The sequence below is a fragment of the Notothenia rossii genome (assembly GCF_949606895.1).
Source record: "Notothenia rossii genome assembly, chromosome: 11".
NCBI classification, from domain to species: domain Eukaryota; kingdom Metazoa; phylum Chordata; class Actinopteri; order Perciformes; family Nototheniidae; genus Notothenia; species Notothenia rossii.
In genome coordinates, this window is record NC_136910.1 from 6,499,243 (window position 1) to 6,516,232 (window position 16,990).

Here is a 16,990-nt window from a genome sequence, read left to right on the forward strand (position 1 = left end):
TTCATTGGTGTTTTATTATTATTTTATTTACAATTAACCCAACTGTCATGATGGATGTTCTAACCGTCCAATCACACTAAAGGTCAGGATCTTTTAGCCAATGACGTTGCTCTGTGGGCGGGACTTAAGGGACGTTTCGTCATGTATCATCATCATCATCCCATGGACTGACTTGTTTGTTGTCGAGCAAGATGGAGTTCCTTTTGGGAAATCCTTACAGTACCCCTGTGGGGCATTGCATTGGTATGTAAACCAGATGTTTAGGAAGCGACAACTCGCAAAGGTTGATAATTATGTCCTGGAAATGTGTATTATATTGTGCGGTAGTCATTAGGCGTTACGGCTAGCTACATTTAGCATGCTAAGGTCTCTGAATGAGTTACAGCTGGACCGTTAGCCGCCTAGCTAACTAACGTTGGTAGTTAACCGTATCATGTGTTGTCATTGTGCTAGCGATACCTACAAAGACTTGATGTCTGTTTTCTTTCAGTATATACTCGTATATTCACTGTTAACAACAATAACGAAGTCAATAACCTAAAGGAGGACTGTAAGCCACGTTAGCTTAAGCTAGCTTGCCGCTTGTCACCGCCTTATAATTGGTCTGCTGTGTTTACCTTAGTCGTCCTTAAAGGTTATTTTCGTAACTGACTACAGTACTTATCTTTTTCCAGAGAGAGCTACTGATGGCTCTCTGCAAAATGAAGACTGGACCCTTAATATGGAAATATGTGACATCATCAATGAAACAGAGGATGGGTGAGTACCCTGGGAAAGAAAAGCAATGAATATCCTAATGTTATTGATTAACTATCTTCTGATATACACAGGTGCGGTTCTGTCTTCCTTGATCCTATGCTGTTGATATACTACATTGCTGTAGAAATATATGCTATTAAAGTATTTTCTTAATATGTGTCCTAAGAGAAGAAGCCCTGGCTTTGTAAAGTGGATTTATGTCAGGCCTCAGTGCTTATCTCACTCCTCCATTAACCTTGTACTGGATGTTTTGAGCTGGCCAGGCACTGTTTGAATAGTAGGTTGTAAACTGCCTTAGCTGGTTCTAGTCTAATGCAGTGGACCAGTATATCAGCAGTCTATAAAAAGATGTCTGATTCTACTGTTTTTCTTCTCTCTGGGGAACGTAAGGGGTGTGATTCGCACACTGCTCCGAGGCTGTTTTGATTTGATAACAGTGGTGAAATAATCCAAAAGTTAATTATTACTATCATAGAGATTAACAGACACATTGTCAATATTGCAGAGCATGTAAAAAAAAGTCAAAGAATCATTGATATGTTCTTTTGCCTGGTATTTGCTGTTGTGTCTATCATCCTATCAGGGCCATTTACAAAGGCCATTTACAAATGCCATTTAAGCCCACACCCATTATGTTTTTGGCAGGCGTCTGTGCTCTGCTTCGAATGACTTACCAAGAATGTAAAACATGTGGTAATCCTTTTATTCCAGTGTGTTAAATATGTGCTTTTCTGTTTGTGTCTGCAGGCCAAAAGATGCCATTAGAGCAGTGAAGAAGAGGTTGAATGGAAACAGGAACTATCGGGAAGTGATGTTGACTTTAACGGTGAGTGGGCTAGAGGAAGCTTTATTTACATGTTACAGTAATACAAGTATTCATGTTGTCTTGTTCTCTAACGCCAAAGTTCACTGAGAATATGCAATCCAAAATATAATTCCATTGCATTTCTGCAACACTCGGCCACACAAAGTGATTCATGAATGATTCTCTTCTGCATCCATCAGGTCCTGGAAACGGGTGTGAAGAACTGCGGCCATCGTTTTCATGCATTGATCACTAGCAGGGACTTTGTGGATGGCGTTCTAGTTAAAATAATCTCCCCTAAAAACAACCCGCCTACAATCGTACAAGACAAAGTACTCGCGCTGATTCAGGTAAGATAACGCTTAGGTGGCTTGTGTGTAGGTAGGTTGGTTGCCTTGTGTTGTACATGTCATAAAGCTTAGGGCTGGTATCTCTGAGTAAGTCAGTTATTGAGAGGTTTAGTCAGGTTTGCATTGAAGGTGTTTAGTAAAGTGTGTGTGGGGGGGTGTGTGTCATGTCATCCCCAGGCAGAGCCTCAGGTAAAGTACTGTGTCGTCAGGGCTTCTGCCAGGAGCCGCTCTAGTTACCTGTCAGGGCTCGGGTTACGCTGCAGGCTCATGTGGGCTGCTCTTATTTCCACCAGGGGAACCATGTGACTACAGCTTAGCATGGATCCAGGAGGGGGCGGGGGGGCACAACAGTAGCTGTGAGACAGAGGAGAGGAGCTAATTGTATCTTGTTTGTCTCATCATTAGGAGGTTCAGCTGGAAAACTGCCTGGTGTTAGAAAATGTACCGAACAGCAGTATTCCCTTAACCCTTAGATGCCCGGGTGACTGGACCCCACACTCTTCCATAAGTGGGTCAAAAAGGATCCGCATTAGAATAATGTGTTTTTATCCAATTTTTTTCCTTTTGGTTAAGAAAAATCACTTGTTTAATATTTAGTATTATATTTTGGTTCACACTAGAAATATTTAATATTTAATATTTCACTATTTATAATTTTTGAATTTTTTTTACATTTGGAAAAAAAAACGTTTTCCCATAGGATTCCATAGAAAATGCATGCGGGTCAAATTTGACCCACTTATGGAAAGCTTGGGGTAGTAATACAAAAACTACAATTTCTTAAAATGTAAATAAAAAATTTGAATGGCATGATATCCAAAACATGTTTTTTGAGGAATAGCTGGAATATGAAATGATAAAAATGTTTAATTGCAAAGATACTTCAAGAAAACCACCTCACCGGGTCAAAAAAGACCCACTTATGCATCTGAGGGTTAAGGCAAAAGTATTGTTAATAGGAGTGTGAATCCTTCAGTGTCTCACGGTTCAATTCAGTATATAAAGGTGCTAATTTCAAGATCTACTTAGGTCTGCTTTGGGCAAATGATCTAATGAAAGCAGATTAAAGTGTGCATAAGGTCATGGAATATATCAACTGATTGCAATAATGCAAACACACCAAAAGGCAACATTTATTCTTGCTAAACTTGCACTAATATACATATTTTCACTAAAAACATTCAAGAACAGCATTGAGTTCAAGTTATGCAAAGAATGAAAATACTGCCTGTTGCATAAATCTGCCTTTTTGTTCCTGGCCAATTTTCTAAACAATATTGTAAAACGTAACACATAATCCAGATTTCCCATTAATTATATCCAGTTGTGCAGCAGACTGATTTTGTGTAGTTAGCTGTCTAACTGCCCGTCTCATCCCTGAGGCGTTAATGTGTTACATTGGAAGTGTGCACGGTTAATATTTCTTATTTACGTTTATATATTCCATCAAATCAATTCCGTCTCCCACCATCTTTGGTTAGAATTGTTCACACTAAGTAGGGAAGCTGTGTTTTAGTTCAAAAAGGCTTTCAGTTGGGAGTGACTGAGTGGAAACATTTCAGACAGCCTAAACGTAGGGCTGCTCGATTATGGCAAAAATCATAATCTCGATTATTTGGGTCAATAATTGATATCACGATTATTAAAAAACGATTATTCATTTACTTTGAAAACATTTATTGAAAAAAAAGTGTTTTTAACAGTTGATTACCCTGAACTTTAAGTATAATTCAACTGAAAAACCAATACATTTTTTTTTTTTTTTTTTAGATTATGTTGTTTTCAAAATCGTAATTGCGATTAAAATAGGATTTAATTGAGCAGCCCTACCTAAAAGTCTAAAAGCCCTTGTGTGTCATGGTTTTTAGCTCTTGTAGTGGCTGAGTTTAGCTTTAACCTGCATACTGGTTAGACAGAAAAACCAATAGCTTTGTGGTTTACTGAAAGGGAAGGCAAACAAACAATAAGGATCAGAGGTCTCTTTAACAATTCTGTTCCCATGCTTTGTTTGCTTTGTCAGCCCTCTCTTAACCTCTTGCTTTTTGTTTTGTTCAGTCGCTCTCTCTTTCCTTTTTAATTATTTTCTAATTCTCCCTACTCCAGGCATGGGCCGATGCGTTCAGGAGCAGTCCAGACCTCACAGGCGTGGTCCAGGTCTATGAGGAGCTAAAGAGGAAAGGCATTGAGTTCCCGCTGTCAGAGCTGGAGACCCTGTCCCCGATACACACCCCTCAGAGGGTAGGAGGCATCACACTAAGATCTGTGCCGACGTTTCTGTGCAAAGTCCAAGAAAGTGAAGATAATCTTTCCCGAGGCATTTTATCACATGTATTATCTCTTACTTCCTAGTTGGTATCTGCTCCAGAGGGAGACTCCACCCTCCATAAGTTCAGCTCCCCTCCTCAGCCCCCCCCACAGGTCGTCCCGCCGGCCTACATCGCCCCTCAGGTCCCAGTCCTTCAAGCCGCTGGTTCCATCAATCCCACACCTGAACAGGTAATATATGATACCTTGCTTTTATATCTTGTTATTGTTCATTTGTAAATTCAACATGTATATTTTCTGCTTTCTTGTTAATGTCTTTTAATTTTCATTGTACAATGCCATGTCTTGTGATGATGCTGCAACACAAACATTTCCCAAATTTGGATCAATAAAGTACTAACTTAACTTATCTTATGAGGAATCACCCAATGGCAGCTTGCAGTGTCCTCTAAAATAAAAGGAATCATTTTAGGTATCTACTTTTGTTCAATGCAAGAAAAAAAAGGTTTTCTCCACCTGTCCAACCTGACCAATCAAAACGATTAAATACTAACGAGTTTGAATGCACTGCTGCAAAGTGACATTGCCCTCAGCCGACCTCTTTGGATCAGTGTTGCTAGGCTAAGCTTGTGTTTGTATTAATAATAGAAAGTGGAAGTTTAGACAACAGTGAACCCATTGCCTTTTAGGAAACCATTTCAACTGTTTATTCACTACTTAGTTCGTACTTTAAGCTAACTATTGAACTACTCATTCATACATTTAGTTTGACTGTTTTCTCTGTTAATCTATCACTTTTAGCTTACTTTACGAAACACATTTTAGCTTTAACTAATTAAACTTTTTATTTGGGACTTTTCACCGTCTATTACTAATCCTTTCTCACTCACAAATTTAAATACACTCTTAATCGCAACACATGGTCTTTTTTTCAGTTAAATCAGACTCGTGTAAGTTAACTAAAGACTTGTAAGCCTTTTCTTGCTTTTAATCGAGATCCTTACCACACTTTATTCAAAGCATAATCTACATTATAAGTTGAATTAAGATGAGTTATTAGTTACGCTTTCAATGGTACTTCTGGTTTGGATTCCCTGTCTTAATGCAATACTGTTCATTTGATCTCTTAAACACCCGTTGCCTCTTTCACACAGATCTGCCGGCTGCGCAGTGAGCTGGACGTTGTGCGTGGAAACACTAAAGTGATGTCGGAGATGTTGACAGAGATGGTCCCGGGCCAGGAGGACGCTTCAGACTACGAGTTATTACAGGCAAGGAAACACTTGTGTGTGGGTCTACCTGTGCGTGTGTGCGTTCTAAATTGTGCTTGAGCAAACCTACGGGATAAGATTTGTCAGACACACACAAAGCATTATGAAAATACTCATCTGAAAGGACTATGCCTTTGTGTGTCTAGGAGCTGAACAGGACCTGTAGATCCATGCAGCAGAGGATCATGGAGCTCATCTCTTGTGTTTCCAATGAGTCAGTGACTGAAGAGCTGCTGCATGTCAACGATGACCTCAACAACATTTTCCTACGCTACGAAAGGTTAGAAAACAATCCAATCCAGGTGCAACTTTTGGAGATAATACGTATGCACATTGAAACTCATCTTTACCCTGATGTCGTATGTTTACTCACATTTGGGGAAGGTATATTTTTAGAGAGGTCTTTGTAATTTATTTTGCCTTTTCTTTGCCTCAGGTATGAGAGGTTTAGATCTGGAAGGTCCTCGGCTCAGAGCGCCAACAACGGGGTGAGTCAGCGTTAGTAACTCAGTGGTTAATAACACCCGATGGTTGCATCACTAAAATACCTCGGTGTCTGAGTCCTCCGAACAGTCCTTTGTCTATTCTGTGCTTTTGTTTCCTCTCCCTCTGATGTTGGCATCTTTCAGTGTCAGTAATGTGGACGTGCATGTTACATTACCAGGGCAGGCTTTACGATCTGTCTGTTACCTACCGATTTAACACATCTACATGTCTGATTAAATGGAAACCACTCAAAGACATTTCGTTTCTTAATAAAATACAAACACACATCTTTTTGGTATTCATTTTGATCTTCCACTGTTTTTCTACAACACAGTCGGAGCAGGCCGTTTAAGTTCTGTCCTGTAGGGGGAAACCTTGACTATGGTAATACATTAGTCAATGCAAAGAAAAAGTTATGGCTCTTGGGGAAGTTCTGAAGTAGAGCTGGTTGTTTTTTTAAAGATCCACTCATGTTTGAGCCAGAGTAAAGGCAATCAGCAGTCCTGTCACAGCTTAGGAGCGCGGTGTACCCCACGAGGGTTCTTTAAGATTTAGGACAAAAGACCAAGACCTCTTGAAAGCCCAGTCTCAGAATCACTTTCACATTTCACCAGATGAAGTTTAGGCTACTCTATTGATATTATTAATGGTAATACACGATTTGTAGAATTTAGATTTCAGTGGTGGCTGCGTAGGAAGGTTTTAGACTCCTATATTTCACTTAACTTTTAAAGTGCAAAAGTCTACAGCATTCAATAAGTAAAAGATACATGTCATATATTTTTCGAATTTCATGTAGAGATATATTCTGCTTGAATCCATCCACACACACACGCACGCGCACACACACACACACACACACACACACACACACACACACACACACACACACACACACACACACACACACACACACACACACACACACACAGCTCTTCATTGGGTTTCCAGTTCATCAGCCATGCTATATCTTCCATAGTGTCCATACCATTACATTGTGTCCCTGCAGCACAGCATGCTAATGGTATTCACTGTCTCTTCCTGTGTGTTCTTATGTTCTCCTGTGGCTAGCTGAGACAGGCAAGTATGAAAATATTGTCCCTAAAAGCCAAGCGTCACCCCCCCCCCTCCCCCACAACGAAACATGGCTAAATAATATGGGTCCCTCCTCCATATTATAACCATCACCCCCATATGGCATGTTTTGACTATCCCCAAAGATATGAGGAAATCTAGGGACAAACTGACGGTGACACATGAAGCTATTGTTTCTCCTACTATTAGTGTCATGTTTTGCATTACATCAAACATCATGGTTTGGGTTTTACAAAATGTTCTAAATGTTTTTGCTCCCCTCCTCCTACCTCACTGTACATCTACTTTCTTAAGGGGATTGTCTTTCTTTAAAGCACATTTAGGAACAACAGAATACCATTTAACAACAGTCTAATATCGAAAGCTATTCTTTGAATGCCCTTACGAAACAGTACTTCAGAAAAGAACTCCCCTGCTACCCTGAGTTACAGACATTTTCATGCTCTCCTGAAGCTAACCATGTTTCACTTATTCACATCACGCACCTTCATCTTTTTACATTTCCTTTCCCCCGACACAGTCAATGAATCTGTGCTGTATGACCCTGCCTGTCCTTAGCTTCGCACCAAAGGATTTGTTTTGCTGCTCTGTCTCGTCCTCGGCCTTAAGTTAAGATAAGACTTTATTCACCCCGAAGGACATTGTTGTGCCAAAGTTACAAAAATACAAGAAATACAGCAGCACAATAATAATAAAACTGTACACTAACAGTGCAGTAAAAAGAGCAATTCAATAACTACAGGAAACACAGACGGTCACAGAAGAAATGTAACTATTAACAGTATTATTATTTAGACAGACAGAGAAATGAAACAGCATTAAAAGTTAAAGAATATAAAATAAAATAAATGTGTAGTGCAAAAACCGTAGTGGTAGCTGTGTGATTTCACGTTATTTATCGAATAATAATAATAATAATATTGCAGATGTTATATAGCAGAGTGTTTTGTAATGATGGTAATGGTATTTATATTGCACATAGGGGGGGGATTGGAATTACTCGAGGTTTCTCATCAGTTTCCTGTCCTTCAGGTCCTGAGCGAGGCCACGGAGGACAACCTGATCGACCTCGGCCCCGGCTCCCCGGCGGTGGTCAGCAACATACCCAACGTGCCCAACGCCCCCCCCACCAGCCTGCCCCCCACCAGCCTGCCCCCAACCAGCCTGCCCCCCTCCATCACCGCCCCCCCAGGGAGACCCTCCTCTCCGGCCACCCTGGCCTCCCGCCTGGCCGGCCTCGGTGCGTACACTCACACACACGCACGCACGCACGCACACACACACACACACACACACACACACACACACACACACACACACACACACACACACACACACACACACACACACACACACACACACACACTGAGACGACACATATGACTTTCTGGGCGAAGTTTTAACGTTTTCCGTGGCATAATGAATGTTGTGGGGGTTTAGAAGCAAACGTCATGCAGTTTTAGGGGGGTCCCGAGTAGTTAGAATAGAGAGGCGAAGTCCCGCCCATCTACTTCCGACCCATGGGACCTTATTTCGGAAAAATGGTGTATTGAAGTCAATGGGGAGAGAAGGGTTATCTTTCGATTCCGTTTGAAAATATTTATATAAACATAATAAGTTAAAGTAATAGTGTAGGATTAACAATTGAAAATAAGAGATATTCATTTAAACATTCTACGAACATAAGAAATAGAAGTAAAATGTGCAATCAAAGATCAAATGGAATAAAAATATCACTTAAAAGTAAATTAGTCATTATTTTCATTATCAATAAATCATCAGTTTTTTTTCTACATTTATTTATTTATAGTGTCTGAAAATTGTGAACAATGTTCGTCCTAAAGGATGTTTTTAAATGTCCAGTTTTGTTAGATCAATCTGCTATTAAAAACAAAAAGCAGGACATCTCGATATTTTCCTAAAGACAGCCTTTTCAAGAAAAAAAGCCTCTGTACAAACCTAAAAAAAAGAATAGACAATTCTCTATTAAATGTGTTATTAATGCAGTTCAAGACAATAAAGTGTGTGTTTCCTCCAGACATGGGAGCTGACAGTGTGAGCAGCACCCTGAGCTCTCTGTCCAGCTGTCAGCCGCCGGGTCAGGATGACTTCGACGTGTTCGCTCAGACCAGAACCGGAGCCAAGCCCGAACCACGCATCACGTAAGGACTTCAGAAATTCATCGTTAACTCTGTTTTCACATTTTAGGCAGAAGAGTTTAAAGTGTGTGCTGTTTGAGATACAGAGTGGAACTTAGAGGTCCCTTATTATACTGTTTTTCATCAATATATTACAGGTCTCAGATATATACAAAACATGTCTCTGAAGTGTTTGTCTGAAACACCAAACAGATCATTGCAGCATTACCCATAATCCCCTCTGTTTCAGCCCTGTTTCCAAAGAGCTGATTCTCTGTCTGTTACTTTAGATGAAAATAAGGAGCCCCTCCCCACGCCCCTCTGAGAGACATTTGGTTACAAAGAACACAATGGTGCTCTAGGAGGAGATTCAGGTGATAAGGTGGGAGGGGGGGGGGGGTTACCTTGGTTGCTGATTGGCTAATGGTGTACACAAGACAAAAAATCGTTATGACATCATAAAGTGACCAAAATCTGATCAGCTCATTTTCAGACAGGTTTTTATAGAAATGGATCAGGACAAAAAGAGAGAGAATCTTTGTTCCTGAAACTTTCAGAGTCTCTTTCCACAGAGGGGACACATGTTGATGTAGAAGAGACATGAAGAAGAGGGGACACATGTTGATGAAGAATAGACATGAAGAAGAGGGGACACATGTTGATGTAGAAGAGACATGAAGAAGAGGGGACACATGTTGATGTAGAAGAGACATGAAGAAGAGGGGACACATGTTGATGTAGAAGAGACATGAAGAAGAGGGGACACATGTTGATGTAGAAGAGACATGAAGAAGAGGGGACACATGTTGATGAAGAATAGACATGAAGAAGAGGGGACACATGTTGATGTAGAAGAGACATGAAGAAGAGGGGACACATGTTGATGTAGAAGAGACATGGAGAAGAGGGGACACATGTTGATGTAGAAGAGACATGAAGAAGAGGGGACACATGTTGATGTAGAAGAGACATGAAGAAGAGGGGACACATGTTGATGTAGAAGAGACATGAAGAAGACGGGACACATGTTGATGTAGAAGAGACATGAAGAAGAGGGGACACATGTTGCTGTAGAAGAGACATGAAGAAGAGGGGACACATGTTGATGTAGAGGAGACATGAAGAAGAGGGGACACATGTTGATGTATAAGAGACATGAAGAAGAGGATTTTGCATGATAGGGGACCTCTAAGTTTCTCTCAGAGGTCATTTTGAGGCTCAAATCTGCAGATTAATTTGTAAAAATAGATATTCAAGCGATGATTCTAAAATCCACTCTTTACCTGTTTCTCTCAGGACTACAGCAGAAGACAGCATCACCTCTGAAGACCCCCCCCCAACTCTGGACGTCCAGCAGCCGACTGCAGGAGTGGTGAGTCTCAGTGACACAGGCTTTATGTCCAGCGTGGGCTTTAAATCTTACCGTGTGTTTTTCAAAATCACACAAACAACTTTCAGAGTGTGTTTGTATGTGCGCCACGCTTTGACTTGTGCTACTAACCACAAAGTTGAAATAGAAACAGACACATTTTTGCTTTAACATTATGAGCTAATGTTGATAACACAATCGAATGGCTTCAAAGAAGGGACCTCATCGGCTCTGATCGTACAAGCCTCTTTTCACCTTGCAATTCTGCTTGCCTTTGGGTATGATGAAGGTTTCATTTAACGGCACAGGATCAAACAAATCATAAAGATCACTTTTGTTTGGGAATCAGTAGCTGCTTCGAGTACCAAAGAGAATCTCTGTAAGATATTTGCAGTTACCATCCCAAGTAGCGGGAATGACAGATGGTGGAAGTGAGTAAAACAAAATGCAGTGTGTCCCGTTCAGTTGGTATTTGCTTGGCAGTAATTGGGTTGCCACGTGCCAAAAATAATATGATTTGTAGACTGGGCGGGAAAGAGATATCTTAAGTATTCAGGCTACATCTCGAGATGTTTGTGCATGTATCTTTTAAGGTATTTTATTCAAGGATCTTAAGGGCTACTTATTTTGAGCTGTTTTGCAACCTTTACTAACAAGACCCTCGTCACTTGCCCTGCTGTCACACCTGACACTTGAGCGTTTGTTTCATGAGCTCTGTGGGTCAGTGACTGTGTAAGAAATATCTGCATGGACCTGCTGTGCTGTCAGTTGCTCATCACCAGCTCTAAGTGGATTCTCCTGCATATGAACTCCATTATCGTCACTGTGTGTGATGATCCACGCCATACAAACATCCCCATTTCTTTGTTTATTTGACTCACGAAATACTTATGATTTAAAAAGTTCATTTAAGTCATATTTTATGTTCCCCCCCCCCCCCCCCACACCTCTCGATGCGGCCCCTCAGGGTGTCGGAGGCCAGTCCTCTGTCATGGATGACATAGAGGAGTGGCTGTGTACTGATGTGGTGAGCACATCATGATTATTATTTCTGCCTGCAGTTCTCTCTCCTCTCTGATTTACCCCCAACTTTCTCTCAACCCAGAACATAACACATTCCTCCTCCATAACATTTCCTCACGTTTGACCAATCACACTGTAACATGGTGGATCACTCAAAGTTACTAGCATGTGTTGTGTGGAGACGAACTGACATGATGACGTTGTGAAAATGAGCATGAGGTCTTGAATGCAGATGTGCATACAGCTTTCCCTCTAAAAGACGTTTAAATAATCTGGTTTTAGTCTGACACTGAGATATCGTAACAGACACTGAGTTGTTTAAAACTGATCATTACAAAAATTATAATTCATGAGCTTTAACACCTAGATAAAATGTGTCTTTTACTGTTTTTATTTGTAGTTGTTGCTGCATATGCGGTCAAATATTTCTTGTTGCTCAATCTTTAACTAACGACTGAAGGCCACTTACTCATTTAGTAAATGAGTGAAGGAGCTAGCAGTAGATGAACTGTATCTAAGAGAGCACATCTGAACCAAATTGTGTGATTAGCCTAAGCTTAAAACATGTATCATTTGGTGTTAGTGGTCGAGAATGAGTGATCCGAATACCTTTACTAGTTTATTTGAAAATGTACATTGTTACAGCAAAAGTAACAAAATATTAAATAAGAGCCATGCACAACATTTTAAAGATGGAAATATGCAAATTAAAATGTACAAAGTGGATAACAATATTTAGCAGTATTTAAAAAACAATAATTGTAGCATGGAGAAAGTAGTGGGAAAGCATCCAGAAAGTAAAAGTATATTGCATATTGTATTTATATATAAATATGAAGCATTGTAAGAGTTCATGCTCATTTCACACAAATGGATGAGACTGTGTTGCAGTACTGATTACTAATAACATTCAACTGGTGGATTTGTTTTGGTATTCATTGAATGGGAAATAATTTTAAAAATCCAATATTATTATTATTTCTTAATTTATTTTTTCAATTTTGGGCAAGTGGTTCTGACAGGTAAGTGGCTCCTTGTAATGCAATACAAAGTGGTAAGTGTGTGTTAAATAATAATAATAATAATAATAATAATAATAATAATAATAATGGCCACATGCACAGCTTGGTTTTGTTTGCGGTGGTTTTCAGTGGACTAACTTCAGCAAAGTGACTCCCAGGTGTGACCGTGGTGTTTTTATTTCCACAGAAAGGAGATGAAGGGGAAGAAGGCGTGACCAGCGAAGGTAAGACATCATACATCTCCTTTTTCTCTCCAGGGCTGGGATCAAATAGTAGGGTCTTGTGACCTTTTCCTAACCTCTTTAACTCAGTGGAAAACGTCATGGCGTTAAGGAATGATGTGAAGGACAATTCAGAAATACTTTCTCTCTTGTTTTGATGAAGAATGTCATCATAAGTTAACAAAGAATAGCAGGTCAAATGCTCGCATGGCTTAAATTGTTGGAAGTCATTCATACAAATATGGTAATGCGTGCTTATCGGGATACATTTGATCCTGGAGAACCGTGCTGCTTTTTAAAAATCTAGTTTTTAATTGGGCCAGATTTTAGCATACTTGTCAAATTCACACTTTTAATTTGATATATTAATAGGTTGTCAGTTTTGATTGTCAGTCTGTCTGCACACACTTGTTTCTATAAGTTAATTTCTAAAAGCAGTTTTGACTATAGCATGACTATATAGACATGAATGGGATGTGTCTTTTTTTAATGTTGTTGTTGAAACTGTTGTTTATGGAGCCCCTAAGGGGACACGGACAAAACAAACAACAACATAATTACTTCCTAAGTAAAAAAAAAACACGACCGCCACCTTCAGTATTTTTCCTGCTGTGTTCCAACATCTCCTTTCTAATCCTCCTCTCCCTCCTCCTCCTCGTCCTCCTCCCTCTGATTCGACCCCCCCCCCCCCCCCCCCCAGAGTTCGATAAGTTCCTGGAGGAGCGAGCCAAAGCCTCGGAGATGATCCCCGGCCTCCCCTCGCCCCCCCGCGGCGAGCCAGGCGCAGCGCAGGGGACCCCGAGCCGCAAGAAACCAGACCGACCGGAGGACGCTTTGTTCGCCATGTAGACCTCTGACCTCCGACCCCCAGCCTAAAACCAGCCGAACAGCACCACCAAGGACAGACTGACTCGACTAAACACACCCACCTCCGCTCTGGTTATCACTCACACTACACTCCTTAAAGAAAAGGGAATCGTTCATGCTGTTCATTTCCAAAACCAAACAAAGGCCTATTTTCCTACGCCACCAGAGGATGGAGACTGTGAGGCAGCGCGCTTTAATTCTCCTTCTTCTCTGTGTGTGAAGAATATCCCTCCGCCTGCTGTGGACTGCAGAGCTTCATGTCGCAGCTAACATTTTATAAAATCTGCTTTCCTTGTCCTTCTAAGTAGGATTTCTTACCCTCAAAGCATGCATTTAAACCCCCCTCCCCCAAAATAATTTATAATTATCGAAACCCCCCCCCCCCCCCCCCCCCCCCAGATAGGTCGTTATTGCCCACTGAGAGACATGATATTGTTTTGGTGTTTGTATCGGTCCCTTTGCAAGTCAGTCCGAGTTGTAAATCTGTAAATGACAAATGTCACGTTTATTAGTCGTGTGTATATTTAAGCTACAGATGTTTAAAAAGAGATGTTGATTTAATGTTGTTTTTGAAAAAGGGGTTTATCTTCCAGCTGCTCTGACATGAGGGATGTGCCTCGCGGGGTTTTTCAAAAGGGAAGAGTATACATTTGATAATCTACTAAATTAATTTAAGAAGAAGGGAATGCCGTTTTTTCCCTTCCTGATAGGGATGATTGCGCACCAAACCGACAGATGTGTCCTTTTACCCTCCTCTAAAATCACATGATGTTGGAGAGATTTTATTCACCTTAAGCTGCCGTCTTAATTTTTGCAGGGAGATAATTCAATCTGCTGAAAGAAATGCCGTTTAAATATCTCAGTTTTATCTTTTTTTTTTGCTGAGAAGTTGTCATGAGTTAAAAAGACACATGCTGTCATTTACTGTGGATTCGTTAGATGTGTGATTTACGGTTTGAAATTCAGTTTAGAGGACCAAAAATTTGCTTTTTATTTTTGAATCAAGCTGGAAAACACTTGGATAATTATGTTTAACTTTACGTAACTGGTCCTCTCTTGGTCTGAGTTCAACACGCTGTAATGAGAGTTCAGTATCACACTACAAAAGCTGTTTGCACATTTTCATTTGTGCATTTTCTCCGTTATTCCCTCGCGCTAACACCTTTTTAAAAAGGGCCTGACCTTTCCGCGTGGCATTTGTTTTTAGAAATGAGATATTTAACAACGATAAATGCGACATGTTACACAATCACGACAAGCTTAGAAACAAGCGTGCACTCTGACAGCGCGTTAGCTTTCAACCTGTGCTGTAAATCAACAGATGTAATTAATAATAATGAGTTGGGAAATACTTTTGAGCAAAAGTGTAGAACTAATTTATTCAGCTGTTTTGTTTTTGATGTCTTTGGATCATTTTATTGTGCAAAAGAAAAAGGGAGAGAATGAGGGATTGTCATAACGGCATGTGTTTTAGTGTTAATAGAGTTTAATTGAAAATCCTTTTTTTATATATACATTGCTGCTGGCTAATGGTTCTTGATTATGTGAGTATTCTAAAAAGGGCGGAGTCAATCACACTAATTATCGCATGAAGAATACATATTTTTGTTGATTTCACTCACAGCGTTACCTATCCTGTAACAAAGCATCAACATTGCACATTTCTGAAAGGGACACCTCATTTCTCCCTGTTTGTTTTAGTGTTCAGTGTGTGAGTGTGTGTGTGTGTGTGTGTGTGTGTGTGAGATCGGTAACGCAGGAACATTTTATCTCAAAAAAAGACAAGAAAGAAGCCTCCAAATGTGTGTTTTAAAAAAAAGAAATACATGTTGTTTCTCTCCTGTTTGACCTGGTTTCTATCCGTGTGAGCTCGTCAGTGATTTGTAACTGAATCTCAGCATCAGAACAAACCGTGTCTTTGTCCGTCGCGGACCTTACGAACAGAGATGCTGATAAAAGAGGCCGTGCTGTGCGACTGCTGCTTTCTGCCTCATTTCTCTTTGTGTTGTTTGACTCCTGCATGAACTCTAATAAAACATTAGCATTGTGTCCGAACTCCTGCGTCTTCATTTGGTTTTCTGCAGTGCCACCTCTTCAGCCCTCTCCTTGGCATACCACCATGCCTCTTCAGATGGTAATATCTGAGGCTGACCTGCAGTAAACCCTCTCCTGAGGCCCCATGGGCCCCTCACCCTTTCCCCATTGGTCCTCAGGAATCGCCTCATCCCACAACATGGCCCCACACATTCAGCCTCGGTCACTGGAGCGTTTTCCCGGTCAAAAAGAGAGAGAGGGGTGTGCCTGAGGGACAGTAGAGCTCAGGAGCTGTTTCACTCAACATGTGCAGCTTTTAAATCAGACCAGTCATACTGCACAGAAGAGCTGCTGGACTCCTCAACAGGTAAATGAAATGCGTTTGTGTCCTCAATTTACTCAGGGGAAATGTTCACTTTTCAAAATGTTTAAGAAAAAAGCTCAAAAATGGTGTTTGACTTCAATTCAAACACTATTTGAGGGTTTTAAACCTTTATTTATTTATATTCTTATATATCAAAATTCTTCGTCAATGCAAGTTTTTTGGTTTATTAAAAAAAAAAAATCGGAAGTAAAGAGGTAAAAAATGATTTCTCTTATAGATGTTTTTTAATATTATAAAAATGAATGTTAGTAAATGCATAGTATTGGTACAAGTCTTGTTGAAGGTTGTACTAATTAAGGAAATCAGTCACGTTTCCCAGAGGCACCATGTGCTGCTTGAGTGACCACAACTGCTGCTGTAAACACTTATCTGGACAAAAGAGAAACGTGATTTTAACGATGCCGAGTTTAGTGACATATGGGACTCATTGTGTGCATGACATTAACCCTAACATCTCTACATGTGTCGCAGAGGCCTGGGCGTGTTGGACCTGCAGGAACCGGCTCACAGAGGAGCAGAAGGGTCTACTTTTTCTCTGCCTCAACTCCCCAGGTTGATTCCCCCCCCCTGGTGTTTGTGACTCTTCTATCCTCCAGCAGTGTGTTTGTTAGTTATTGAGCGCCCCCTGGTGGTGGGACTACAGAGCTCACACGTGTCAAAGGTCTGATTAACCAGGAAATGTTTTGTCCAACAGTTAGACCGCCAATACAACTAAGAGCTGTTTTCTATATAAAGCAGGATACAACAATTATGTAAATAATATTTTGGGTAGTGCTGTATAATAACTATAATTTGCAATTTGATTAGGCAAAGCAAAGACATTTAATATAATTTATATATTATTTTTGATTATTTGTATGTATGTATATTTAATTTACAGCTGTGTAAAATAAAATCTAA

At 40.4% G+C, this 16,990-nt stretch overlaps 1 protein-coding gene across 2 annotated transcripts; it reads left to right on the top strand.

The window, feature by feature from the left end:
• The first annotated feature begins 108 nt into the window (after nucleotides 1-108).
• tom1l2b (target of myb1 like 2 membrane trafficking protein b) lies at nucleotides 109-15,720 on the top strand. 2 transcript variants are annotated; one of them, XM_079657567.1, is made up of 15 exons: nucleotides 109-243; nucleotides 675-759; nucleotides 1,507-1,585; nucleotides 1,765-1,914; nucleotides 4,018-4,152; nucleotides 4,264-4,410; nucleotides 5,334-5,450; nucleotides 5,597-5,730; nucleotides 5,887-5,938; nucleotides 8,064-8,271; nucleotides 9,070-9,193; nucleotides 10,466-10,541; nucleotides 11,506-11,565; nucleotides 12,771-12,807; nucleotides 13,505-15,720. In XM_079657567.1, exons 1-15 carry the CDS (start codon nucleotides 192-194, stop codon nucleotides 13,651-13,653), a joined length of 1,605 nt encoding a protein of 534 aa, XP_079513693.1. In that variant the 5' UTR covers nucleotides 109-191; the 3' UTR covers nucleotides 13,654-15,720. The 2 variants fall into 2 exon arrangements, with proteins under 2 accessions (XP_079513693.1, XP_079513694.1); XM_079657568.1 differs by lacking the exon at nucleotides 11,506-11,565.
• Nucleotides 15,721-16,990: the final 1,270 nt, after the last annotated feature.